This window comes from Micromys minutus, assembly GCF_963924665.1.
Source record: "Micromys minutus genome assembly, chromosome: 23".
Taxonomy (NCBI): domain Eukaryota; kingdom Metazoa; phylum Chordata; class Mammalia; order Rodentia; family Muridae; genus Micromys; species Micromys minutus.
In genome coordinates, this window is record NC_137958.1 from 50,011,562 (window position 1) to 50,038,868 (window position 27,307).

At 43.7% G+C, this 27,307-nt stretch overlaps 2 protein-coding genes across 2 annotated transcripts; one reads left to right on the forward strand and one right to left on the reverse strand.

Annotated features, from left to right (window-relative positions):
- Nucleotides 1-833: 833 nt before the first annotated feature.
- On the forward strand, nucleotides 834-8,230 carry FSCN3 (fascin actin-bundling protein 3; the record flags this gene model as incomplete). The annotated part of the gene is made up of 6 exons (XM_080936366.1): nucleotides 834-977; nucleotides 2,599-3,295; nucleotides 4,051-4,169; nucleotides 6,435-6,594; nucleotides 7,530-7,700; nucleotides 8,025-8,230. The coding sequence occupies 6 exons, from the start codon at nucleotides 834-836 to the stop codon at nucleotides 8,228-8,230; spliced, it is 1,497 nt and encodes a 498-aa protein (XP_080792492.1).
- A 10,978-nt stretch (nucleotides 8,231-19,208) lies between these two features.
- PAX4 (paired box 4) lies at nucleotides 19,209-23,690 on the reverse strand (the record flags this gene model as incomplete). The annotated part of the gene is made up of 10 exons (XM_080936521.1): nucleotides 19,209-19,345; nucleotides 20,122-20,263; nucleotides 20,550-20,605; nucleotides 20,968-21,037; nucleotides 21,376-21,458; nucleotides 21,724-21,849; nucleotides 22,389-22,461; nucleotides 22,755-22,970; nucleotides 23,194-23,324; nucleotides 23,678-23,690. 10 exons carry the CDS (start codon nucleotides 23,688-23,690, stop codon nucleotides 19,209-19,211), a joined length of 1,047 nt encoding a protein of 348 aa, XP_080792647.1.
- Between the last annotated feature and the right edge of the window lie 3,617 nt (nucleotides 23,691-27,307).

Genomic DNA, 27,307 nt, shown 5'->3' on the forward strand with positions numbered 1-27,307 from the left:
TCAGTTTGTCTAGGTTCTAGGCTGATGTTTTTCTCCTTGAACTCTGCAAGAAGTGATGCAGCAGAGCCTGTGGTGGTGGGGGAGGGGAGACTGTTAGCCTTTCTGGCAGAACTGGCTTTCTGCCCAGCCAGTTTACCTGCACACACTGGACTTGGTAAAGCACAGTTCTGGGGTTTCCTCCACCTACACCATTCTTTTTTGAGCCTTTAAGGTTTTAAAACTAATTTCATCCTCAATGGTTATGTATCCAGTTTCTTTGCCTTCTCTACAAAATAATTTCCAAAACATTTTGACCTTGTCTTCTAAGGTCCCTCAAGACTGATTATATATATATATATTATATATATATATTTTTAACCTTGGCTGACTTAAGAAAAAGAAAAACAATAAACAAAGGAGATGAGCCACAGAGAACCAAGCAGAATGCCCTTGTTAGGAAGTAAATAGGTTGATTCCTATCTTGTTAATAAAAAAGAGGGGGACAGATCTAAAGTCTCAGGTTACAACACTGATTCCCAGTTTAATCCTACCTCATTGCTCGGAGTTAGGAAGACAAACACCCAAAGCTCCAGACCCACTTCCTTTGGCCCATGATTGATGCTCCTGTACCAGTGCTCTTTCCCCACTGGTGGGATAAAGGTGGCCTTTACAGTCACAATGCTCCCGGGTCACAGAGGTGCTGCACCCTAGGCCAGACCTCTGCCTGAAAAGTTTCCTCTGGGAACGGCTTCTGGTGGGTACTACGGGCCTTATTCCGGGCCATATGGCCTGTAGGACCTTACCACTGGGGGGAAGCCTGGGCCGGACAGAGTCATCACTGTGGCACCAGCTGCATGGCTGAGGTGGACTGGATACACAGACATCCAAAGGCGGAGGACCTAAGGGTTGGGCTCATCAGCTGGGCAGGAACCTACCTCACCTTTGAAGCATATAAGAGTACAGTCACAGCTACTGCAAAGAGTTTGGGCAGGAGACAGGTAACAAGGGGAACCTGGACTAGAACCAATTTTCTGAGTGGTATGTGTGTGTGTGTCTGTGTGTATGTGATGCACTTCCATCCTAACACTGGCTTAGTCTCTGCTGTTGCCACACCAAGACACTTCTACTACACTTCTACTCCAGGCTTTTTGCTCATGAATCTTCATTGCTTCACCTTCCAAATTTTTTTCCCTAAGATGAAGTCCCAGCACTGGACTGACTGCTTCAATGTTTCCTATACACCATCCCAACAAAGGGTTGTTGTGTCATCACAAAGCAGAGAGGTAGGGAGTCGAGGCTAGAAGGCAGAACCAGGCATCTAGAGGATGTTGGACCATAGTACAAGACCCAAGCACTTGCTGACTTGGGTCTCTGTTAAACAGAGAGAAAATGGGAGCAAAGTCTTTATACAACCAATTCAATTACAGTGTACCTACAGATTGTACCTCAACATCTATACCAAGAGTCAGGATACCTTTTTGGCTCTTCTCCTATTGGAGAAGTAGAGCCTGCAGGTAGGAAGCTTTCAGGGGCTGTAAGAAAGGTGAAAGAAACAAGACAACGCTTGTTTTCTTGTAGATATTGAAGGGTTGGGAGTAAAGGGAAAAGGAAGGTTTAGCTTCTCTAAGACCCTGATCTAAAATTACTCATTTGTTCTCTCTCTCTCTCTCTCTCTCTCTCTCTCTCTCTCTCTCTCTCTCTCCCTCTCTCTCTCTCTCTGTGTGTGTGTGTGTGTGTGTGTGTGTGTGTGTGTGTGTCTACAAGTACATACATGTGAGGTCAGAGGACAACTTTCCAGAGTCAGTTCTCTGCCACCTGGCTGAATCACTCTCATGGTTTGCCTATACTCTGTGCTCTAGGCCACGGGTCCATGAGCTCCCAGGAGATTCTCCTGTCTCTGCCTCCCATCTTCCATCTTGCCACCAGAATGCTGGGGTTACAGATGCTTACCACTGTATCAAGCTTTTTTAATTAATAGTTTATTTATTCATTTACTTGTGTGTGTGTGTGCATAGCACACGTGTGGAGGTCAGAGGCCAACTTGCAGGAGTCAGTTCTTTCTTTCCACCAAGTGGGACCCAAGGATCAAACTCAGGTCATCAGGGTTGGCAACTTTACCCATTGCACAATCTCATCAGACTGCATCTAGCTTTTAAAATGTGGCTTCCAGAAATCAACCTCTGTTGGGTTTTTGAGGCAAGTGCTTTTATACTGAGCTATCTCTCTGGTTCCCACTCAATCTTAAGAAGTCCTGTGGCTCTAGAGGTGAGCAGCCCATAAATCTTTGTTGTTGTATTTGTTTGTTTGTTGTGTTCCCTTCTGTTTTGAGACAGACTCACTATGTAATCCCTGGCTGGTCTAAACCTGGCTATGCAAACCGGGCTGACCTTGAACTCACCAAGAACTCCTTGCCTCAGTCTTCTGAGTGCTGGAATTAAAGGCATGAACCACCCCCCCAACCCAAAAATATTTCCAATTGTGTTGATTGAGCAAGAGGACATTCATATCGAGGAGATACAGATATGGAAGGGAGCGTGACTGGTCTTATTGGAGGTGCTGGTGGTGGTTCGGTTGTTGACTTAATACCACTCATTTCCCTCCTCTTCCTGACACCTCCAGACCTGGGAGCTCCTGGTGAGCAATGAGCAAGAAGCACAGGCTGTGGTACGACTGAAAAGCTTGCAGGGCCTCTACCTGCTGTGCGAAGCAGATGGTTCTGTGTGCTATGGCAAGCCAAGAACTAGCCACCATGGATGTTTCCTGCTCCGTTTCCACCGAAATGGCAAATGGACCCTCCAGTGCATAATCTCTGGTCGCTATCTTGAATCCGATGGTGAGGATGTATTCTGCAACTCCAGGGTTCTTTCGGCTTACCATATGTGGACTCCCAGGCCAGCCTTGCATGTCCACGTAATCCTCTATAGCCCCACCTACCACAGCTATGCCCGAGCAGACCACACTGTGGGCCGAATCTGGGTAGACGCAGCAGTCCCCTGCCTAGAGGAATGTGGTTTCCTGTTACATTTCCAAGATGGATGTTACCACCTAGAGACTTCTACTCACCATTTCTTGTCTCGTGTAGACCGTCTGGTCACTCAACGCTCATCACAGACAGCTTTTCACATGCAAGTGCGGCCTCGAGGACTCGTGGCCCTATGTGATGGAGAAGGCGGCACATTATATCCACAGGGTTCACATCTACTCCTGGGCCTGGGCTCCTCTCCCGTAAAGGGTGAGGAGTGGTTCATCCTACAACACTTCCCGACCTGGGTCAGCCTGAAGTCAAAGTCTCGAAAGTTCCTCTCAGTCACCTATGGCAAGTACTGGTCCGATACCACCATAGGGTGGGGGTGGGGAGAAGACTAGGTGCTAAAAAGAGGAAACTGTGTTCAGGACAGTTTTTTGTTACCCAAAACAGCTTGGGGAGGAAAGGGTTTGGTGTTGGGGTGTGGGGAGTTGTTGTTGTTGCCACTGTTTTGGTTTAGTTTTTGGGTGTTTGGTTTTTTGACTTATACTTCAGGTTACAGTATAACACTAAGGGAAGTAAGGACAGGAACTGAAACAGAACCAAAGAGAAACAGTGATTATTGGCTTGTTCCCCATAGCTTGCCCAGTTTGCTTTCTTATATCACCCAGGAATATTAGCCCAGGGATGGTACTGTCCACAATGGGCCGGACCCTGGGCCCTTCCACATCAATGATTAATCAAGAATATGCTCTCAACAGATTTGCCTACAAGAAATCTGATGCAAGCAACCGCTCTGTTAAGATTTCCTATTTCCGGAGGGCTCCAGCTTGTGTCAAGTCAGCAAAACACTAACTGGCACAGGACAAGCAAGAAATTTTGAACCTTAGTCTTAAGAAAGATCCCAGGACCCGAAGGAGACATCTTGTGAGGCAGACTAATAGATGACAGTACAGCTTTAAGGGAAAGCCACCTGGGCTTGTCCAGATTGTTCTGGTCTAGCCTAAGGTTGAGGAAGGAAAAATACAGGAAAATCAAGCAATAAGCGTGGGGGGGTGGGGGAGATTGGATTGACCTAAAAAGCTGCTTGCGTGCCTTGTCTTCAGATGCTGAAGTATGTGCTGCTTCTGAGCACTTGACCCAAATGTCCTTGTTCCAGTATGAATGTGACAGTGAGACTCCTACCTTACAACTTCGTTCAGCCAATGGCTACTACCTAGCCCAGGTGAGAGTTTGCTCTTCAACCCAAGAAACTGTAAATTCTGAGCTCTTCCTGTCTAGACATACTTTCTCCTTCCCCAGCGTGTATGTCCAGAAAAGATTAGATGAGCTATAGAAGCCCAACCCAATAGATTTTCAGTTTTACCCAATGGGCCCTTTCCTTTAAAAAATCAATTTTAATAGCACATTAGTAAAACAAATGTGAATTATATGACGTTTAGTACACATTATATATTGTATATAAATATATGAATAATATGTTATATATAATTTTACACTTTAAGTGTAAAATTCAATATGCTTCAGCAAACGTACATAACTATGCAACCAACCATATCATAGTCATACCACAAGGTAGAGAGTGATTCTGCCACTATATAACCTCCCCTCAGTTTTCCTCTAGCCTGAGTCTCCTCATGCCACTGGTCTGTGTTTGTTCTGCCATTATAGATTACATTTACCTGCTCTAGAATCTTATCGAAATGCTCTAGAATCTTATCGAAATGAACTCATATGGTATATATGCTATACAACTTTTAAAAAAATCTCATACATTTTATGTATGTGAGTGCAATGTCGCTGTCCTCAAACACACCAAAAGAGGGCATCAGATCCCATCACAGATAGTCTGTGAGTCTCCATATGGTTGTTGGGAATTGAACTCAGGACCTCCACAAGAGCAGTCAGTGCTCTTAACTGCTGAGCCATCTCTCTGGCCCTATACAACTAATTCTGGACAGCAGCACTGTACTCAGTCCCACCCATGTTGTCGCATATATCAGTAGAACATCAGCTATGCAGTAGCTTCTCATACTACGCCTAAGCATGAACATGATTTGTTTATCCATTCAATTAAACAGTTGAGTTGTTTACAGTTCAGTCTCTTATTAATAAAGTTCATGTGCAAGTCTTGTGTAAGCTTTTATTGTCATATATCTTAGATGCGCTCCCAGGTATGGAGCTACTGGGTTATAGGATAGATGGGTGTTTAATGTCTCAAGACAGTGTCAAACTGTTTTCAGCTGGATGTGAGGCTGCAAGCCTGTAGTCCCAGAACTTGGGAGGTAGAAGCAGGTAGATCACAACAGATAGATGAAGAGTTCAAGTTTGGCCTTGGTTTTACGTGTGTGTGTGTGTGTGTGTGTGTGTGTGTGTGTGTGTGTGTGTGTGTGTATACTCCACCTAAACTACATAGGAGCATATGTTAAAGGACAATAGGACAGAAAATATCAGTTTTCAAAAATGACTGTGCCATTTTATATTTTTCCAGCAGGATGCAGGGTTCTAACTGCTACCTAACCTCACCAACACTTAGTATTACCCATGTTTAATTTCACTCTAGTGGCTGTGTAACATCTGATTCTGTTGGTGTTTATATAATTTATAAGTTATTTAAGTATCTCTTCAAAATCTATTTGGGAATTGTATGTCTTCTTTGCTAGGTGTCTTCAAATTTTTGCCCATTTGTTATTGGGCCAGTAGTCTTATAACTGAAATGTATAAGATCTTTATGTGTTCTAAATTCAAGTCCTTTGCCAAATCTATGTGCTGTGCATACTTTCTTTAGTCTATGCCTTGCCTTTACATTATTTATTTATTTATTTATTTATTTATTTATTTATTTATTTATTTTTTGAGAAGGTGGTCTCACTATATAGCTTTGGCTTATCCTACAATTCACAATTTAGTCCAGGCTGTCCTCAAACTCACAGAGATCTGCTTCCCTCTACCAGGATTAAAGGCATGTGCCACCACACCTATACCTCTTTGCATTTTTTAATGGCATTTTTTCAAAGCAAGTTTGTTTGGTTTCATTCACAAAGTCCAAATTTTCAAATGTTTGTCTTTCATCCTAATAGATCACTCTTCGACTTCCAAGTTGCAAAGTGTTTCTCTCAGGCCTTGTAGGTGTTTTATAATCTAACTTTCACTTTAAACATTTCAAAATTATTTTGAAGTCAGGGTCAAAGTTTATTTCTTTTCTTAAATATCCTGATCCTTTTGCTCTATGCTTCCCACAGGATTACTCTGTAGACCGAAGGAGGTGGGGGATCTGAGACCTCAAAATTATTTCTGTGGAGATAATTCCTTTTTCTTATTGTCTTACAAAGAGGTGTTGAAAGCATAAAGCATACTCTAGAAAATTACAGAAGCTGGGGATGGAGAAGGGAAGGTGGAGGATATGGGAATGGGGTTCAGGACTAAAAGTGAGGGGGAAGCTGAGGTTGTTATCCTCACTCCTGGTCCCTGGTCCCCATATTCTCTTCAGAGGAGGCACCGGGCAATCATAGCTGACGGGCACCCCATGGAGTCTGACACCTTCTTCCAAGTACACTGGAATTGTGGGAAAATCATCCTGCAGTCCCCCAATGGACGTTTCCTGAGCACCACCTCCAATGGCCTGCTGATGGCAAATGTCACTGTCCCAGGTGAGCCCAGTTACTCTTCTCCCAGTCTAACCCATATCACATACAACTTGTTGTTGCATGTGTGCGGGAGGGGGGGGGGTATGAATACAGAGGTCAGAGGATGACCCTCAGGAATCCGTTCTCTTGGTTTTCCCCCTTTCTCTGTGGGTTCCAGGGATTGAACCTAGGCTGTTAGTCTTCTGTGGCAAGTGTTTTCACACATATGACCATGATTTTAAAGGCATTGGAAGCACTAGGTTGAGATCAGGAGCTTAGGGTGTGAGTTCAGTTGCTGAGTGCTTGTTGTTGCAACAAACCCTCTTTGAGCTTCAGTTTTAAATCCTGTGACAGAGGATTCTGGTTCTGATGTTTCACAGGGTTGAGGTGGGGATTAAGTAAATTAACACATCCCAAAGAGAGGAGAATAGTTAAATTTCTTGTGCTCCAAGCCATGCTGAGTGCCCTTGGGAACATTTTCACAAGCACTTAATAAGACCCAGCACGTAGTAGTTTGTTCACTAAAGGTTAAAATACAGAAAACACTCTGGGGCAAGAATAATTATGGCTCAGTGAACAAAGGCACTTGCTACACTAGTGTGAAGACCTGAGTTCTGATCCCCAACACCCACATAAGAAGCTGGGTGTTGTATGGGCACCTATAACTTCAGCACTGGAGGGGACAGGAACAGAGACCGGACAAGTGTTAAGGCTTGCTGGCTGCCAACCTTCATGAAAAACATCGAGTTACAGATCCAGTAAGAAATTCTATCTCAAGGGGATGTGACCAAGAGTGACAGAGGAGGACACCTGGCACCCTCCTCTGGCTTCCAAGCATGTACATGCACACACAGAAAAATACCGACAACATCGCCGAGCATCCTTCGGACTCCTTTTCTTCCATCTGGGAAGTCATGGAGAACCAGCCTATCCAAATAACCCCTCCCTGTGTTTTCCAGGCCCTAATGAGGAGCTGGGGATTCGATTTGCCAATCGCCCCTTCCTCATCTTACGAGGTCGGTATGGGTATGTGGGCTCCTCCTCCGACCATGACCTTCTGAAGTGCAACATGGACCAGCCTGACTGCATTCAGCTATTGCCCTGCCGCCAGGGAATCTATCACTTTCAGGGTGAGCGGTCCCTCTCCCCCACCCAGAGATCGCTATCCAGCCCAGACTCTAGAACCTGGTATTCAAGTCGCTGCTCAGCATAAAAAAGGATTTTGGTTTGGTCTTGAACTTCAAGGTTTTAGCTCGGGTTAGCAGAATAAGCAGAGTTGGTGAGGTTTCAGCTGGTTCTTCTGCATTTCTATAGAGGGACTTGATAATGCAGACAGGATGTGATCCCCAAGGGAGAGTAGCATGCCTCTCTGGGAAGCCCAGTTGGATGGAGGCTCTATTGTGAAGAAAATTGCTTTCTAAATGGCCAACCAACCTGAGCTCTTCCCTCCCCAGCACAGGGTGGATCCTTCTGGTCAATGACATCCTTTGGCACCTTCCGCCCTTGGGGAAAATTTGCCCTCAACTTCTGTATAGAACTTCAGGGGAGCAGCTTGCTTACGGTGCTGGCACCCAACGGCTTCTACCTCCGAGCCGACCGAAGTGGCACATTATTGGCAGACAGCGAAGAAATTACCAAAGAATGTATCTGGGAATTTTAGGTAAGAGAGAAAGTTGTCAGTCGGGGAGCTGAGGAGAAAGAAGAGAACGAAGATAGGTGGGGAGGCTTGTGGTAAAAAAGACCAAAATTCAGGAATGGGCTGACTGTGTCTAAGAGCTGACCTACTGCAGGCATTTATTTCAAATAGGTACTTTCCTTCCAGGCTTCTAGACCTGCTCTTGCTAGAGAGGGAAGAAGAGCACAATGTCTGAGTTACTCAGTATTATGCCGCACTGACTTGTGGGCCTGCAAGTAGGCCTGAACATACAAACTTATGTCTTCTTTAAGATTCAGAATTTCACCCTATTTGGGGGGTGAAACGGGTGACTTTGGGGAGGTATCTATTCTTACTGCTAGTTAATTTCCACCCTGAATCTCCTCTGAAATGCAACGTCATTTCTCTCCAACTTCCTTAAAGGAGGCTGACTTGACCTCAACTGTCCAGTCCCTTAAAATCAGCATGATTGACTCTCTTCCACAGACTTCCCTTTTTAGGTGACTCTCTAGCATACTTGTTCTTAATCCTGTCCTTTCATGGGCCCCATTTTTCTGGTCAAATGAATGTTGTAGAAAATACTTCAGGTTTGCTATTGTGACTACTGCTGTTGGGTCATATAGTCCAAGATGGTTCTCAACTTACTCTGTAATCAGGAATGTATTAGAAGTCAGAATTCTCCTGTCTCACTCTCCTGGGAGCTGATTGCTGCACACTCCACCATACCTGGTTTTAGCTAGTATTGGAGATGGAACCCAGGGCTTCCTGAATGTGAGGCAAGTATTCTTCTAGCTAGTACTGTGACCTTAGAGGAATTGCTATCACATTTCAAGACCTCTTTTTCCTTGTACATAAAGTGAAAGTAATTTACTTGATAGGTATTATCAAAGCTAAAAATCAATCAGAAATTAACCATAGAGACCTTAAATATATGTTCCCCGTGTTCTCTACACAGCCACCTTACTGTACACGAACTCTGAGAAATCAAATGAAATTCATTAGGCTTCAAGTCTCTTGTCTATGTCATGAAGAAATAGATTTGGTTTGACATAAATTTCTCAGGCTCCTTCTGAACCCCACCTTCTAGTAGACAATGCACTAGTGCCTGAAAGCACAGTTCTAGATTCCTCTAAACCTGTCCCTTGGTGAAACAAGAGTATGGTTCTGAGAGATTTGTGAGGATTACGTAAGATGCTAAATACCCTGTAAGCACTGTCATTTTCTACATTCTCAGCCTATCTGAAGTCTTTACTCTGTTAAACTTCTTAGTAAACAGGTACTTGTGCTTCACATGCTGGAGGTCCTGGGTTTGATGCCAGCATAAAACAAGATGAAACAAATACACACAAAAAACTATAAGTTCTTGGTAAACTACACCACCTTTCTCTGAACTCTGAAGGAAAGTCTTATTTGTCTTATAAAGTTATTTCACACTTATTTAATGTTTATCCTCATCAAGAAGGGGATAAATCACTTTATTCTCTCTCCCTTCCTAGGATCTTAACCAGAACTCTCCTGAAAGCTAGAAATCAACAAATGGCTAGCTGCTGAAGGCCCATTTCCTCTTCCTTCTCCAGGTCAATGGGATGTTGCCTGCCAAACTGTAAATCCTCCAGGAACAACTTCTGAACTAAACAGAGCAAGAGACCCAGAGTCACGATCCACAAGAAGAATATGTGCTGTGCATTTTTTCCTACCAAGTTTAGCAAAACACCTGTCTCAAGTGACAATACATCACGAAAGGCCACCCCCAAGATCTGTATGTGTGTCTGACTCAGGAGATATACTATGTGTCTGCCTCTAGTCATAGGGTCTGGACTCACATTTTCTCTCACTGAGAATGTACATGTACAAATGAACGTCATGAGAATGAAAAGGGGGACAGTGAGGAAGGAGAGACCCAAGTGATGAGGAATGACAGGAGAGGTGACAAATTCTGCAGGTTTTTTCCTATTTGTGGAATTTGGATTTAAATATATACATGAATGTATGTGTAACATGAAAACCAAAGAAGAAGGAGGGGGACCATTAAAAAAGTGGTGAGATATGGCAAGGAGGGTTCAAGAGTGAGGAAGAGCAAGAAAATTGTGTGTATATTGTGTGTGTGTATATTCACATACATACAGACAGACAGACATAAAAAATGTCACAATAAGACATTATTTAGCTGGGCATGGTGATATATATCTGCAATCCAGTACTCAGGAGACTATTAAGTTCCAAGTCAATTTAGGCTACATAATGAGACCCTGTAAAAATTATATGCACTTGTGTGCATGCGCTCGAACACCCCTCCCACACACACACAACACAAGCCATACAAGCATTATTTTGAGTACTAGCTAAAAATAAGAAGAAAAAAGAAGAAAAGAGATGTTTGGTTGAGGGTTGAAGACTGTTGTCCCAGGATGTAAGTTCTACCCAGAAAGACACCAATAATTACCACATTCTTCCCTCCCCCAGCCCAAACTAATAAACTCTTCTTAGTAACCCTGTGAAGGACCAGCCCTGCCTTGATGGATTCAGAATGCAGATGTGACTTTTACCTGTCTTTTAGACTCTTCCCTGGAAAGAGCATTTCTCCTGCTCTCACTATTCCTTAGTTGCCTGTTTCTTGTCTAGGGTTGAGGCTGTGTGACCTTTCCCCTTTCTATGTTACTACGTTTATTGGTTACCTAATACCAAATGGTCAAACATGAAATCATTTACATATAAGTAGCATTGTATGGACTGAGTGGAATATATGTATATATGTATGTATGTATGTATGTGTGTATGCATGCATGCATATAAGAACAATTAAAAAGAGGTCATTACACCTGGATATCATATACTAGAAACCTAGATAACCACCCTGTGCTATAGAAATCATAAGTCTTGGAGGAATTTCAGAAACCATGGCAACTGCACAAACAATAATCTGTATGTACTTTAGGAGAGTGAGATTAGCAGCTTTGTTCAGAGCAGCCAAAAGGGAGATCATTTATGCCACTGCTGGGTTTTTGAGCACCAGATGAATTTTAAAAATAAAAATAGAAAGGAAAGAAATCTGACTGGCTCCAGATTTCATCATGAGATGTGAATGAAAAAGAGAAGTAGAAAGAAAAGGAACATGGCTGCCCCAAGATTTGGTGGAGGAGTGGGTTTGTTATAGATATGCGGGAAAGCACAGCCAGAGTCTGAGACAACTAGGAGAGTCCAGAGTGACATGACCAGACTGAGCTTTGCCACATGGGGAGGGGGGAGGGCAAAGGAGAAAAGAGAGCACAGGAACCAGGTGCAGCAACCAGGAGGCCCAAAGGTACAAAGAGACCAGGTAACTGATATTGTTGGATGATATAGGGAAGGGCAGCCCAGCCCCCTGGGCTAGAGAGTTCAGGGTAGGGGTGGGGTATGCTATTCAGGACAGCACTGTAATAAGGACTGGGGGATGCTGGGAGAACCTGGAAGGCAGACATCTCAGCCATTTGTTTGTGTTTGAAACCTAGCAACCACTACAGTACTAAACCAACATAATCTCAACATTCTAAATATCCTCATAGCCTCAAATAAGTCTCATCTCTAAGACTAAGGATCATTGTGGAAAAGTGGGTAGAAATACTGTAAGAGCCAAAGGAATGGGGAGTTTAACAAGGGAGCTAACAAGGATGTGGAAATCTCAAGAAGCCTCAATCTTAGGCAAAGGATTGTAGGCAACTAAGGAGTGCTGAGAACCGGAGAAATAGTCTTCCCTGGGGAAAACACAGCCATTGGTTATCCAATACCAAATAGTCAGGCATGAATACATATATACTAGTAACATTATATGGATTAAGTAGATTGTGTAGACACTCTCATATAGATATACACACACACTTACCAGATTAAAGAATAAAGAGGCCATGAACTTGAAAGGGTACAAGGGAGGAGGCACTTGGGTCAAGTTTAGAGGTAGAAAAATAAAGGGAAATTATGTAATTATATTATGTATTATAATCTCAAAAAATCACATGCCCATTCTCATGTTGGAATAAACAATGCCATGATTTTGAAAGCAAAAAAGTACAAGGGTGCATAGTGGGAGTTGGAGGAAGGAAAGGGCAGGGTGGAAGTAATATAATTACAATAAAAAATAAAGAGCCTTCCAGTATCCATCTGTGCCCAGAGCTAGGATGGTCCTATGGCCATCAGGACCCACAACCTGCTCAGAGAGAGCTGAGCACCCAGGAGCACTCTTATCTCTAAGCCCACAGGCCCACAGGCTCACATGAGGGACAAGCTCTACTCAGAGACAACAAGACCAACTAATATCACAGATAACAAGATGGCAAGAGGCAAGCACAAGAACCTAAGAAACAGAAACCAAGACAAGCTGGCAATATCAGAACTCACTTCTCTCATCACAGCAAGTAGTAGATATCCCAAAACACTAGAAAAGCAAAACTTGGATTTAAAATCATACCTCATGGTAATGATAAAGTGATTTAAGAAGGACATGAATAACTCCCTTAAAGAAATACAAGAGAACACAGGTAAACAAGTGGAAGTCCTTAAAGAGGAAACACAAATATCATGTAAAGAGCTATAGGAAAACACAACCAAACAGGTGAAGGAATTGAACAAAACTATTCAGGATTTAAAAATGGAGATAGAAACAATAAAGAAATCACAAAGGGAGACAACTCTGAAATTAGGAGTTGTAGATGCAAATATCACCAACAGAATACAAGAGATAGAAGAGAGAATCTCAGGTGCAGAAGATACCATAGAAAACATTGACAGAATAGTCAAAGAAAATGTAAAAATCAAAAAACTCCTAACTCAAAACATCCAGGAAATTCAGGAAACAATGAGAATACCAAACCTAAGGATGATAGGTGTAGAGGAGAGCAAAGATTCTCAAATTAAAGGCCCAGTAAATATCCTCAACAAAATTATAGAAGAAGACTTTTCTAACCTAAAGAAAGAGATGTCCAAGAACCTACAAGGCTCCAAATAGATTGGACCAGAAAAGAAATTCCTCCCATCACATAACAGTCAAAACACCAAATGTACAAAACAATATTAAAAGCAGTAAGGGGAAAAAGTCAAGTAACATAAAGGCAGACCTATACCAAACTTCTCAACAGAGACTATGAAAGCTGGACAGATGTCATACAGAACATAAGAGAACACAAATGCCAGCCCAGGCTATTATATCCAGCAAAACCCTCAATTACCATTAGATGGAGAAAGCAAGATAGTCCATGACAAAACCAAATTTACAAAATATCTTTCCACAAATCCAGCCCTACAAAGGATGATAGATGGAAAATGCCAATGCAAGAAGGAAAACTACACCCTAGGAAAAGCAAGAAAGTACTGTTCTTTCAACAAACCCAAAAGAAGATAGCCATACAAACATAATAATACCTCTAATAACAGAAAACAGGAAACAAAACTCACTGTTCCTTAATATCTCTTAATATCAATGGACTCAATTCACCAATTAAAAAGACATAGACTAACAAACTGGATACATAAGAAGGACCCAACATTTTGCCGCATACAGGAAACACACCTCAGTGACAAAGACAGATACTTCCTCATAGTAAATGGCTGGAAAAAAAATTTCCAAGCAAAATAGTCCCAAGAAACAAGCCATTGCAATGTCGAATAAAATAGATTTTCAACCAAAAATTATCAAAAAAGGTAAGAAAGGACGACCCAGCTATACCACTCCTGGGCATATAATCAAAAGATGCTCCAGCATATAACAAAAACACATGCTCCACCGTGTTTATAGCAGCCTTATTTATAATAGCTAGAAGCTGGAAAGAACCCAGATGTCCTTCAACAAAAGAATGGATACAGTAAATGTGGTACAGTTACACAGTGGAGTACTACCCGGCTATTAAAAACAACGACTTTATTAAATTCTTAGGCAAATGGATAGAACTAGAAAATATTATTCTGAGTAGGGTAACCCAGTCACAAAAGAACACACATGGTATGCACTCACTGATAAGTGGATACTAGTCCAAAAGCTCGAAACACCCATGAAACAATTTACAAACCCTATGAAGCTCAAAAATAAGTAAGACAAGAATGTGCATGCTTCAGTCCTTCTTAGAAGAAAACACAAAAAACCCAGGGGAGCAAATACACGTACAAACAGAGGAGCAGGGACTGAAGATAAGATCACCCACAGATTGCCTCACCTGGGGATCTATCCTATATGCAGCCAACAAACCCAGTCACCATTGTTGATGCCAAGAAATGCTTACTGGCAGGAGCCTGATATGGATGTCTCCTCAGAGGCTCTGCCAGAGCCATACTGATACAGGTGAGGATGCTTGCAGCTAACCATCAGACTGAGCACAGGGACCCCAATGAAGAAGCTAGAGAAAGAACCGAAGGAGCTGAAAGGGTTTGCAACCCCATGGAAAGAACAACAATAACAACCAACCACTCCCCCCAGAGTTCCCAGGAACTAAAACACTAACCAGTGAATACACATGGAGAGACCCATGGCTCCAGTTGCATATGTAGCAGAGAATGGCATTGTCTTTCATCAATGAGAGGAAAGGCCTTTGGTCCAGTAAAGGCTCGTTATCCCAGTGTAGGGAAATGCTGAGGTGGGAGTGGGTGGTTGGGAGAGGGAGCATCTTCATGAAAACAAGGAGAAGGGGAAGGGAGTATGGGAAAGGAGGGAAAGGAGATAGCATTTGAAATGTAAATACAGAGAATATCCAATAAAAATGATAAAAAAATAAGATGTCTTTTATGTTTATAACAAATGAAAGAATGTTAATCTGTGGTAGTTTGAATGAGGAAGACCCCCCCCCATGGGCTCATAGAAAGTGGCACTATTAAGAGGTGTGGCCTTGCTAGAGTAGGTGCAGCCTTTTTGGAAGAAGTCTGTGTTGTGGGTGGGTAAGAAGGTTTCAGATGCTCAAGCCAGGTCGAGTGTCACTATCTTCTTCCTGCTGTCTACCGATCCAGATTTAGAGCCTTCAGCCATCTCTCCAGCACCAAGTCTGCTGCATGTTACCATACTTTTCACCATAATAATGATGGACTGAACCTCTGAACTGTAAGCCAGCCCCAATGAAATGTTTTCCTTTATAAGAGTTGACATAATCATGATGTATCTTCACAACAATAGAAACCGTATTATGACAAAATCTTATGAACATGGGGTACTGGTATTAACATCCATGTCTGTACCACCCCCCCTTTCACCTTCCTGTCTGACTCTCACCAACTCTCTTTAAACAATCATTGGTTTTCGATGCAGTCACGTGGGCAGTAAAGTGATCTGCTCACCATCTCTCACCTCTACAGGGTGCTGGAGTGCTGGCCTCAGGGCCTCTAACTCACTGCAGCAGAGTTCCACCTCCTACTCAGATGTGACTGTTGTCTACTGTCCTGCTGTACAAGCAGAGCTTCCAGACTGTCTGTCTGTCTGGTACTGTCCTCATTACTTTATCCTTTACTTACCACCTGTCCTGTTAATGTTTTCATTCACATAGTTGCTTAAGTTCATTCATTTAAAAGGGAGTATTTTTATTGTTATCATAAAATCCAGATCACTCACCATAAATACAAAGTTACTATAAAAATATGCATAATGTTACCCCAGAGACCTCCAACATACAACAAAGATACATGCACCACAATGTTCACTGCAACTCTGTTTATAATAGCCAGAAGCTGGAAGGAACCCAGATGTCCTTCAGTAGATGAATGGATACAAAAATTTTATATTTACACATTGGAGTGTTACTCAGCTATCAGAAACAATGACTTAACGAAATTCTTAAGAAAATGGATGCATCTAGAGAATATCATCCTGAGTGAGATAACCCAGTCACAAAAGAACAGACATGACATGCAGTCACTGATAATGGGATACCAACCCCAGAAAGTTCTGAACACCCCAGAAACAACTCACAGACTGTGTGAAGTTCAAGAAAAAAAAAGAATATATTTTAATTAAAATAGAACTGTATCACATCCCCCTTTCCTCTCTATAGCCCCTCCCAGTTTCTCTCCTATCTCCTCAAACTAATAACCTCTTTTCCTATATTATTATTCCTATGTACCCACAAATACTTAATTACAACCTTAAAAATGTATTTGTATACTTTTATGCAAAAATGCTGAAAATTTGTACATTTATCTTTGTTTTTTAAAATAAAGTTTTTCAATTAAAAAAGAAGAAGAAGAAGAAGAGACTTGTTATGGCTCATCGTTTCAGAGGATGACAGTCCATCATAGTACAGAAGGCATGGCGGTAGGAGCAACTTGACTTGTGGTGAAGGGAATATGCAAACGATTTTCTCCCATCTTAGCAGATCAGAAGTACTGAATGTAATGGGAAAGAATAGGGGGTAATGTGCCCTCCAAAACCCATCCCCAGAAACCTACTCACTGCAGTTAGAATCTATGTCCTCAATTCTTTAAGCCCTTCAAGTTATGCACCAAGTGTTCAAACACATTAGCCTGAAATGTGACATTTCAGACTCAAACACTGACAATTGCGTACAGAACAATTTGGACAAACAGGCAGTAAAAAATATGCATAATGAACAGGGTGCTGCAGGTGGTGGCAGCAGCGCGCCCTTAACCCCAGCACTCAGGAGACAGAAGCAGGTGGATCTCTGAGTTCAAGGCCAGCCTGGTCTACAAAGTAAGTTCCAGGACAGGCAGGACTAGAGCTACACAGGGAGATCCTGTCTTGGAAAAAAAAATGAGTAAATAAATAAATAAACATAAAAACAAAAGTGAGTTCCAGGACAACTAGGGCTACGCAGAGAAACCCTGTCTTTAAGAAAACAAAACAAAACAAGTAATTAGACAAACTAATTAATTAAAAAAAATAAAATAAAACCAAAACAACAACAAAGCACAATGAGAAATGAGAAAACAAAGTAATACTATCAAATCCTGGTTTAGATCCCCTTCCTTGCCAAAGCTAGCCCCGGTCTTTCATCAAGGTTAGCAACTATTAAGGGGGTGTTAGGTGCATCCATGTGACACTGTCTCCGGATACAATTAGAGTTGAAAAGGATAAAAAAAGTTTCCTCACTTGCTATTATTTAAGGTATTGGCTCCCTCCTAAAACCAGCATCCATGTCCCCAACTTTGAGCAAACTGCCCCATGTGACAGCAAATGCTTTCTTTTAAAGTCCACCAACAGAAAAGCTGACATAAAAACAAGAAAGATACTCAGTTTGGAGAAAGGAAAATGGCCGTAGTTTTCAGTATTTCTTTCTCAAGGTATGTGAAACAATTTATTCTTTAATATTAAGTAGAAAATGCTAAAGACCAAGAAACCACTTTTCCAAGAGAATATTAAACACAGACCAATGCAAGGTAGAGAGGCATGTGTCTGTGGTCCCAGCAACCTGAGAGGCTGAAGCAGAATTATTTGATCTCAGGAGCTCCCAGTTATCTTGGGCAACATGAAATTCCATCTAAAGAGACAAAGGCTTGCAGGTCATTTAATACAGAACCTCTTCTGCATTCTGTAAACATGTATACACACACATGAGCGTGGGAATTTACACACAATTTTCCACAAGGGGCCCTACATCCTTCATCTATATACACTCACTCATGGACTTCAGCTGAAATGAGACAGTCTGACCATTACTGACATCAGTCCTGTTGCTGAAGTGAGGGGCTTGTTCAACTGTGCTATGCAGGTGGTTATCCCATAACTTTGCTCATTTTCCTATGTAGTTCTACCCAGCAGACCTCCATATCAAAAGCAGAGAATTCTGGGGAGGGTCAGGCTGCGCCATTCTAGTCATTCGATCAAATCCATGTCTACACCATCATAAAACTATTCTGCTAGGAGAAATGCTCCATAGTTTTTTCTGTTGAGAACAGTGGCCACAGCCACATGTGGTGCTTGAAATGTGGCTGGATCCGGTGGTAGCTGATTGCTTTGATGTGAATGGCTGTGAACAGATGAGAGGGTGCTTTTAGCTCCTGAAGAGCTCACTTTGGAGGATTTGCTAAGAGCACCAATTGAATGACAAGCTCTCAATCCTTGCCTATCACAGGTGGAAAACACAACCACGCTCCCCACCCTCACTGCTCTTGCCACCACCATTACCCACCCCTCCCCCTCTCAGAGGAGGAAGGATATGTTGTGTTTCTGCCTATTATGATTCTAGTTCTTGAGAGGTTGAAGCAGAAGGATCATGAAGTCAAGGCCTGGCTGGGATTACCTAGGAAGGAAGGGAAGGAGAGAAAAGGGAGAGAGAAAGAATTCAGAAACACAAACCTGTCTTCCTTTCCAAATATCCCCTCACGTAATTCCCTTTTCTTTCTCCCATCCCAAGATACCTAGGAGAAGCATGAGGGCAGAAAATCAGAATGTTATTTCCACTCTGTTGCTATGGCAAAAATATATATGCCAGTATGAAATTGTTTGTTTGTTTAGACCAAAGCACTATAGTATTGTCTTACCAGGCACAGTGGTGCATACCTTTAACCCCAGCTTGTAGCAAGCAGAGGCAGGCAGGTCACTATAAGTTTGAAGCCAGCCTGGTCTACATAATGAGTTCCAGTACAACCAGAACTACATAGTGAGACTCTGTCTCAACAAAACAAAGTAAACAAACACATAAAGGAACTATAGTAAAGTTTCTTAGGGGTGGCTATGATATTACAGTTATATAAGTAAGGTTCTTATTTCTTTGTTTTTTAACAAACCCATGGAAGACTTAAGAGTAAAGTATTATGATGTAATATTACCCCAACACACACACACACACACACACACACACACACACACACACGGGATTAATAGGTTAATTACTATATAGATAATTATGACTAGATATGATACATGTATACATAAATTAGGAGACAGACGATAGATAGATAGATAGATAGATAGATAGATAGATATATAGATAGATAGATGATAGATAGATGGAATGATAAACAGCAAGAACTATTGCTAACTTTTAAAAATAAGTTTTTATTACTGTCAAGTAGAGGCTTCTTATGGCCAATGTAAGTAATGGGTTGATGGCATTTGTCCTGGGCCTCCAATTAGATGATGCACAGGATGGGTGGTGAGGCAGGGCCAGGCAAATTCCATGTATGAGGAAGAGGCCACAGGAAGGAGGGAGTGGCAATCTGTAGGGGAAAATAAAAATGACATCAGATTATACCCATCTCAAGACCTCTTACCTTAGTTCAAGTCTTACAATAGGCAGACAAACCAGACAAACCAGACAGATAAGGGCTGGAGTGGCACCAAGATCAATGACAGGGCCAGTGGCAGGAATAGCGAAGGTGGCAATGGTAGTAACACCATGCAGGGCTCAGGGGAGCTTGGATTCCCCCCCTACTAATTTATTCACTCTGTGTGTGTGTGTGTGTGTGTGTGTGTGTGTTCAAATGCATGCCTGCATGTGCACAAGCATACCCCTGCCCACACACATTAATTTACCCATGATTTGTGCATTCAAATGCATATGTGCACAAACATGAGCCACAGCACATATGTGGAGCTCAGGACAACTCGTTGGAATTGATTCTCTCCTTCTACCATGTGAGCTTCTGGGATCAAATTCAGCTCACTGGGTTCAGTGCTTTTACTTGGTGAGGCATATCACTGGCACCTGAGTTGGACTTATTGGTCCTTGAGATATCTCAAAGTCACTGAGGAGGAGAGCTGAGACAGTTGCTTAAGGGTACAAATACTCAGATCTCAATACCACCTCCTTTACCATCTGCAGGTGTCAGACCTACTGTAGACGCCCTAGCTTTAAAAGCCATCCAAGGAATGAGGGAATCTATTTTGAGAGATTCCTTTGGTACCCCCAACTGGAGAACCATACCCTCCACAAAAAGGATCCTGCTGTCCTATCCCATACCCTGCAGGATTGAGACCTGTTCTTAATTCTTACCCCAGTAGGGTTGAAGACAGGCTTGGGATGAGGTATCACTGGAGGATCTGTCTGGTACTGTCCCCCAGCACAGCTGACAGAAGGAGGGATTCGATGGTTCCAGCACAGGCAGGGATGCTGAGGGTACACTGCCAGGGAACTGCTAGAGAAAGCAAGAGAAGACTCTCAACTTCTAATGAGCCTCCCTATTCAGAAAGCCTGGGTAACAGGACTGAATGACCCTCAAGACCATCTGCTTTGTCCCCAGGCTGTGTCCTACACTCCAGAGGGTGCCATTCACATAGGAGTCCAGGGGATAGTACTTTGTAGAAACTCACTGTGAAGGTCTTGGCTGTCCATGGATTTTACCCATGCCTTCACCAGAAATAGGAGGGGCCATGCGATATCAGTCTTCCCAGTTCATAAACTCCCCCTCTCTTTCCAAGTACCTGTGCAGAGATGATCCCTGGAGACTCTTTTGGTACTGTCAGGTCCCGAGAAACACCTATAAGGTGAGGGTGAATCCACTCAGAGGAAGAAATAGGCATGGGGACCTGGGGTGTGGTAAAAAAACAGAGGTTCCAAGAAAGGTTGCAACTTCTTGCAGAGTTTGGAAGAGGCAGATTTCACAAACTGATACTATCTTCCTCCCAAAATATGGCCTTACATAACTAGAAATAATGACTAAGTCCAAGGGATGATTCTGTGGAGAGAGCAACCCTTAAGAACAGGGTCTGTGTGTGCCCAGGATCTAGTACAGAGCCAGACACATGAGGAATGCTATGCAAAGATGGATGGATGGATGGATGGATGGATGGATGGATGGATGGATGGATGGATGGATGAGAGGATAAGCACAGAAATCACCTGGCAGCTGTGTTTCCCATTTCATCTTCTCTTGCCTGCGCCATTTGGCTCGTCTGTTGGAAAACCAGACCTGAGAGAGAACAGGGACTGTTACTAGCTGTGTTTTCAGCTGCTCTTACCATGTGTCCCTGGTCTGGACTCAGAAAGTAGAGCCTTTCTCCATTCTGACACCCTCAACAATACTCAGGTCTTTGCTCTCTGTCTTTTTCCTCACCTAAAAGGCTTGGATGGGGAAAAGAGGAGAGAGAAATTGACAGAAAAGCAAGAAGGATTTCATCTCCCTCTTTTTTTTTCCAAATGAGGTTTTCACCGTCTTGCTGCCATCTCTACCTCCACAGACCCAAAGCCTTGATCAGTACATTCTTCTTCTTTACAGTTTCCTCACACTGTGTTCTAGAGCTCACTCACCCTCACTGTGTCTTCAGGCAGAGAGGTGGCAGCGGCCAGCTTTCCACGGGCCACTGAATCTGGATACTGCCCACGCTGGAACTCTGTAGAGACACAGGCTCCCACAGTGAGGGTAAGAGAAGGAATAAGGCATGGTCTCCTTGTCAATTCCCATTCCCTCCTTCTTAAAACTCTACATAACTCTTTTTCCCAAGGCCAAGCTGCCCATAGTCTGTACCCCTTCAGCCTTTGCCCATAAGGCTCAAGGCTGTTGTTGCGTTGCTGCCATACCAAGCAATCTGCCAAACCAGCAGCTTCTGCCCCCCTCACTGTCTGCTCCTCCCCCCACTGTCTTCCTGAGCCCAGCACCTTTCTCCAGTGCTTCAGCTTGGCCTGGGGAGAAGATAGTCCGATTCCTGTGGCTGGTCCCTGGGTGGGGACCTCGGGGAGCCTCACAGTCACTGTGGGGGCTGGGAAGAGCTGGAGCCAAAACAGCTGCAAAGGAGGACAATGTCTTATGGCCTTTGTAATGTTGACTTGTCTAGTTGGTTATACAGGGTCTCTCCCAGGATAACAACATGGACACAGACGCAGAGCAGAGCTAGTGGGATATGAAGTTCCTTGGCAGTTGCTAGTCAATGTACTCAGGAGCATGGCACTACTTAGGGAAAACAGAGTTGCTCCAGGTTTGAACCCCTTACAACATGGAGGAAATTCTGAGAAGCTAAACAGGAATCAGAGGAAAGGTATGAAAGGCCCAGCTCTTAGCAGAGACTGTGAATCTAGGAGTTAGGGGATGTCCAGGACATGCCAACAACTGGCTGACGACTGAGCAAGTTAATTTTCTTTTCCTGAATTTCCATATTCTACCAAGAGAGAATAATGGCACATGCAAGACCCTTCTTAAAGGAACATTGAGAGGGTGATTCATTAAACAAGGAGAACTCATGACTGACAGAAAGAAGAGCTATAAAATGTTAAAAAAAAAAAAAAAATTGGCTCTGATTCTTTCTGGCAACAACTGTAAGACCCACCTGGAGATTTGAGTTGTGTCCAGTGCCTCTGATCTTCCTGTAGTGCCCGAAGGACTCGATTTATAGAGGACACCTGGGTGTTGGGGTACACAGTGGGAAAATGGTGTATAGACCTAGGGTTGCATACTATAGAGATCCTTTTTCTTCTACTCAGCATTCCCAAGAGAAGCAGCTTGACACTTTCTCCCACCCCATAGTTCCTCCTGAGCTCCCTGACCACTACCACATTTCAGAAGAGAAATTTACCAGTCAAAAGCTGATTCCAGCTTCCCTTAGCTCCAGCCTGAGATACCTAAATTGCCAAGGAAAGGAGAATCTTCTCCCATAGACCACTTGCAAACCCCAGAGTAGGGAGAAGGCACTTACACTGGGAGCCTTGTCCTGGGTACAAAGCCCTTCAGCACAAAGCTGGCGTTGGATCTCCCAGGCAAAAAGAGCTGGATACTTGTCCTTTAGCTGGGCAATTCGAGCCACCACAGCAGGTGTGGCCAGACGTGGTTTGCTTCCCCCGATACCCTTGGGTTCCAAGATACCTGTTTGGTAGTAGCGTCTTAGGATCTTGCTCACACAGCCATTAGATACCTGAGTGAGGTGAGAAGTAAGAACTGGACACAGAAGACATGAAGGGCAGAAAGAAGGTGAGCCTTCCCAGGCTCATCTCATCTTTGGGCACCTAAAACTCCCTTTCCCCACCAAAAAGAGGGTCTTCTAGGAGGAAACTCTGGGAGTTCAATCCCAAGCTGCTGCCTTAAGAGAGGTCCTCAATGCCTGATTCTTGATAACATCACTGTGTGTTTGGCCCTACCTTAAGGCTCCGTGAGATGTCACAGGGTCTCATCCCTCTTACTGCTAGCTGAACAATCTGCTGGCGGGTGTCCAGAGGAAGGGGCCGGCCATTCACAAAGAGTCCCCCCAGCTGATTCACACTGCTAAGTCCTGGATATGAGAGGTAAGCTTCAGCACACTGCCCCTGTCCAGGATCCCACAGACCTTTGCAGAAGGTCTCTAAGGTCTTGCAGCTTGACCAGCCACCCTACAGTATGCCCCCCCTTTTTTGAGACTGTGCCCACCTTTTCATAGGGTCCCCAAAGCAAACCACTTTTGTGTGGAGCTGGTTATCTCCTAATCCAAAGGTAACAAAGTAAAACATAGCAGGAGAAACTGGAGAAAAGTTAGCTTAGAGTTCTGGCTAAGGACAAATGACATTGTGTTGGTGGTAGCCAAGACCCAAGGGCAGTATTCTATCTCTGACCTGTCTATGCTTTTACAACTTCTCCCAGACCTCTTACCGTCCTGCTGCATGCTTCACGCTGGTATTCCTCACAGAAGGACAGGAAGCCAACTAGCAAGCTGCAAGAGGAGCTCCTTCTAGAAGTTTTTCTTTGGGGCTTGTTCTGGAACAATAGAGGGTTACGTGTGTCCTCTTGAAATGGTCATGGGATGGAATGTCTGTGACAGAGGGTCCATAAGCTGGCTAACACTAAAGCATAAACATACTCTTAAGTTCTTATGTATGGGGCATCACAGGGTCAGTTGTTACTAACATTTCCTGACAGCATTTTGAAAGGAAGAAATGCTGTCTGCTTATGGGAGCAGAAGTCATCTTGAGCACAAGAGAGTCTGCAAAGCAACTTTCATGTCTTTTCTGCTTTTGTCAGCAACTAAGAGAAGTTTAAGCTGTCTCCGTTCATGCCTGGAATCTTGGCAGAACTGTAGGTAACTCCGGAGAACAGCTTTATCCACGGAACTTTCCTGAAATAACCACACTGTCATGGCTCAGTTAACTTAACAGCAATTACCTAGTGAATAGGGCATTAAACACAAGAACATTTGTTGTTTGTTTGGAAAGAAGTGAGAAGTGGGGGGGGGGAGACAGAGGCAAGCTGAGCATGCCGAGAGTGAACAGGGTTAGAACATCAGCCAAATCTGAATCCTTGATAGGACTCTTTCCTTTTCGGAGGAGATTACAATGTACTAGGAAGAGGACATCATCAGTAGTGAAACACCAAGAATCCAGAGCCCACTGAATCTAGTACCTAAAGTGCCCTGTATTTGTTTGTGTTTAAGCATCTAGAGCCATGCCCCTTTAATCTCTTAGCATTTCAGAAACTCAGTAAATTCTAAAAAAAAAAAAAAAAAAAAAAAAAAAAAAAAAAAAGAAGGCATAGATTGAATGGGGTTAACATAAATCAAAACCACCCTCTCAGAGAATTAAAACTCAAGGTTCAGAAACCAGCTCCTGACCAGAAGTAAACATTTCTGGTTCCTAAGCATGAGATTCTATTTCTCTGTTCCCATTCCTGCTTCATATTTGAACAATTGCCATTTAAAAAACAGAGAGGGGAAGGTTGCGCTAGAAATACAGAGGATAGGGGATAGGGGCTTAGACTCTCAGCATAGACTTGAACCCTTCATAAGAGTTTATCTTCCCAAGTAACCGAGGGTCAAAGTTACTGTGGAACACAGATTCAATATCCAAATCTAAAAATACAAAAACAAAAAACAAACAAAACCCCCTCAAACCAAAATGAATCATGCCCTAACTCACAAACAGAAAACCTTGTTTCCAACAGCCTCCCACATGGCATCAATATTTGTGATAACATGTCAAAAACAAAATACATGACACTCAATAGATGAGAAAGTGGGTTAAGGAGTTGAAAAGGCAGGAAAGTGCTTAGCTGTAAAGACAGAGGAGGAAGAGAGTTGAGTTTGGCCACACAAAGACATGGAGATAGTATGGGAGACAGGGCAGACAATGAGCCTGCTGGTGAGCTACCTGGGTGGAGGAGAAGATCTCAGGGTCCTGTGCAGGCTCCAGGGATTGCTGGTGGTCTGGTCTTATAACAGCCTCCACTCTGCCTCTGCTCCAGTCCTGCCAGGGGGTCCAGAGCTTCACAGAGCCTGTGCTCAGGAGCAGAGGGCAGCCTTCTGGGAGTAGCCAGTGATGTCACAGGCCATGAGCAGAGGAGGAGGGAAGTGTGCATGGGGCTGGCTGACACTGGCCCTGAGGCAGGGCCACCCACAGCCAATGACCCACTGTGTCTTTCTGTGGGCTTCAGAGTCCACCTTGTGTTCATCTACCCTGAAGGAAGTCTAGAGGCATTCTCAGACAGGCTCTCTCAAGTCAGAGTGTATTCAAGCATGGGCCAGTATTCTTGGAAAGAATGAGGAATGTGGAAGATGAGGAATTTCAGACTATGTACCCAAAGTTTCCCATGCATTGAAACACAAAAGAATATTCCAGAAGTGCTGATATAGTTTCCCAGCCATACTGCATATGTCTAAGCTTTTAAGTCAACCCCCAGATCAAGTGTGTATTATTAGAAAAGATAAATAATATATAGCCAGATTGAGTACTGACTGAGTTGGCTTCTAGAACCTCAGAAGAGGAGAGCAGGTGGAGACGAATGTGTCACATAAATCACTTGTCTCCAGAGAGGATTCTCCAGTTGATTCTTTGACTGAAATGACACAAAGGGTGAGTCCTTGCCTGGAAATAGGACCATCCTAGACTACAAGACACTGACAGTGGGAGTTGTGGGTAAGAATTCATGTCTGAAGATGACCAGAAATACATGTTTCTAAGGACACACAGTCTAGTCTTTTCTCTCCCATCTGGTTATTTTCAGACTCCATTTTACTTGGGATTTGGTACATGTAGATTAAATAAAAAATGACACTGCTGCTCCCACAAAAGACACCACAGGTTGTTTGGACCATTGCAAGAACGAGGAGACCAGTGGCTGGGTAGGGCGGGGTGCTGGAAGTGAGCATGGGCCACAGTGCTTGGAAACCTTGTTGCTACTGCAGTTGTGGGTAGATAGATCCTTGTAAGGGTGTGAAGGAGTAAATGTGGAAAGCCTTGTGGGTCCATTTTAAATTAGTCACAGAAGCGAGGTTCAGGTAAGCAACCCTGATTTATAAGGGTGTTAAGAATAGACCTAGAAGTCAGAGGAGAGAACAGTAGCTCTCATTGGTAAATGCTTTGGGTTTGGCAATAGAGAAGTGGGTATTGAACATGAACCTGGATCTTGGAGTTGGAAACTGTTGTCTTCCAAAGCCAAATGTATCACAGAAATGGGCCATCAGTCTTACCCTGACACATACTCCACTCTCCTTTCCTTCTGCTCCAGCATCTTCAGTCTGAGCCAGAGCGCTGGCACACAGGGAAGACTGCAACACACAGCAGGACAGCACAGTGCCCTAGTGCAAGGACAGCCCTTCCATCAGGGGCAGCTGGGGGCTACTTAGCTGTGTCTAGTGAAAGAAGGTCCCCAAGAAGAGGTTAACCCTATTCTCAGTCTTATTCTCCTGCCTTGTTCCTTTCTCTGGATCTCTCCTTGCATCTTAAAGCTCAAGGCTCATGCCCTGACCGTATTTTCCTATAGACAGCTGCCTGAGGGTGTAGGTAGGGGTGTTAGGGGGGGAGAAAAGACAAGCCCTGGCAGATGGTGGTGGCAGCGGTTTCCCCCATAAACTACCCTCTCGTTCAGTCTTTACAACAGGCTCTCGGGTCTGAACAAACAGAAGCTTTCGACCCAGAGGTGATAGGGAGAGGGCAAAAGGAGAAAGGGCCCTGGCGGGGGGCCTAGCAAGCCCAAAGGCTCAGTCGCTCAGCCCTCTGCCCAACGCGCCAGACTGTTTGAGGAGCAAATATCTGCCTTCACTGTCTGACTCTCCCAACTGCCCCCACCGGGTTTGGGGCTAATTGTCCCTCATTAGCTGGGCCCAGCCCCCAGGCTGCTGCCAGCCCCCGCCATCTGCTCACAATTATACATTAACTCAGAGGTCTTGTCGCACGCCAGCCAGACTGTGCGCCCCTCTCCTGGACCAACCAAGGCCATTCCAGCTTCTTCCTCACCTGGATGTAGAGCCTGGATCGTTGGCTCCTGCCTTTGGAGAGCCCCTAGTCTAGG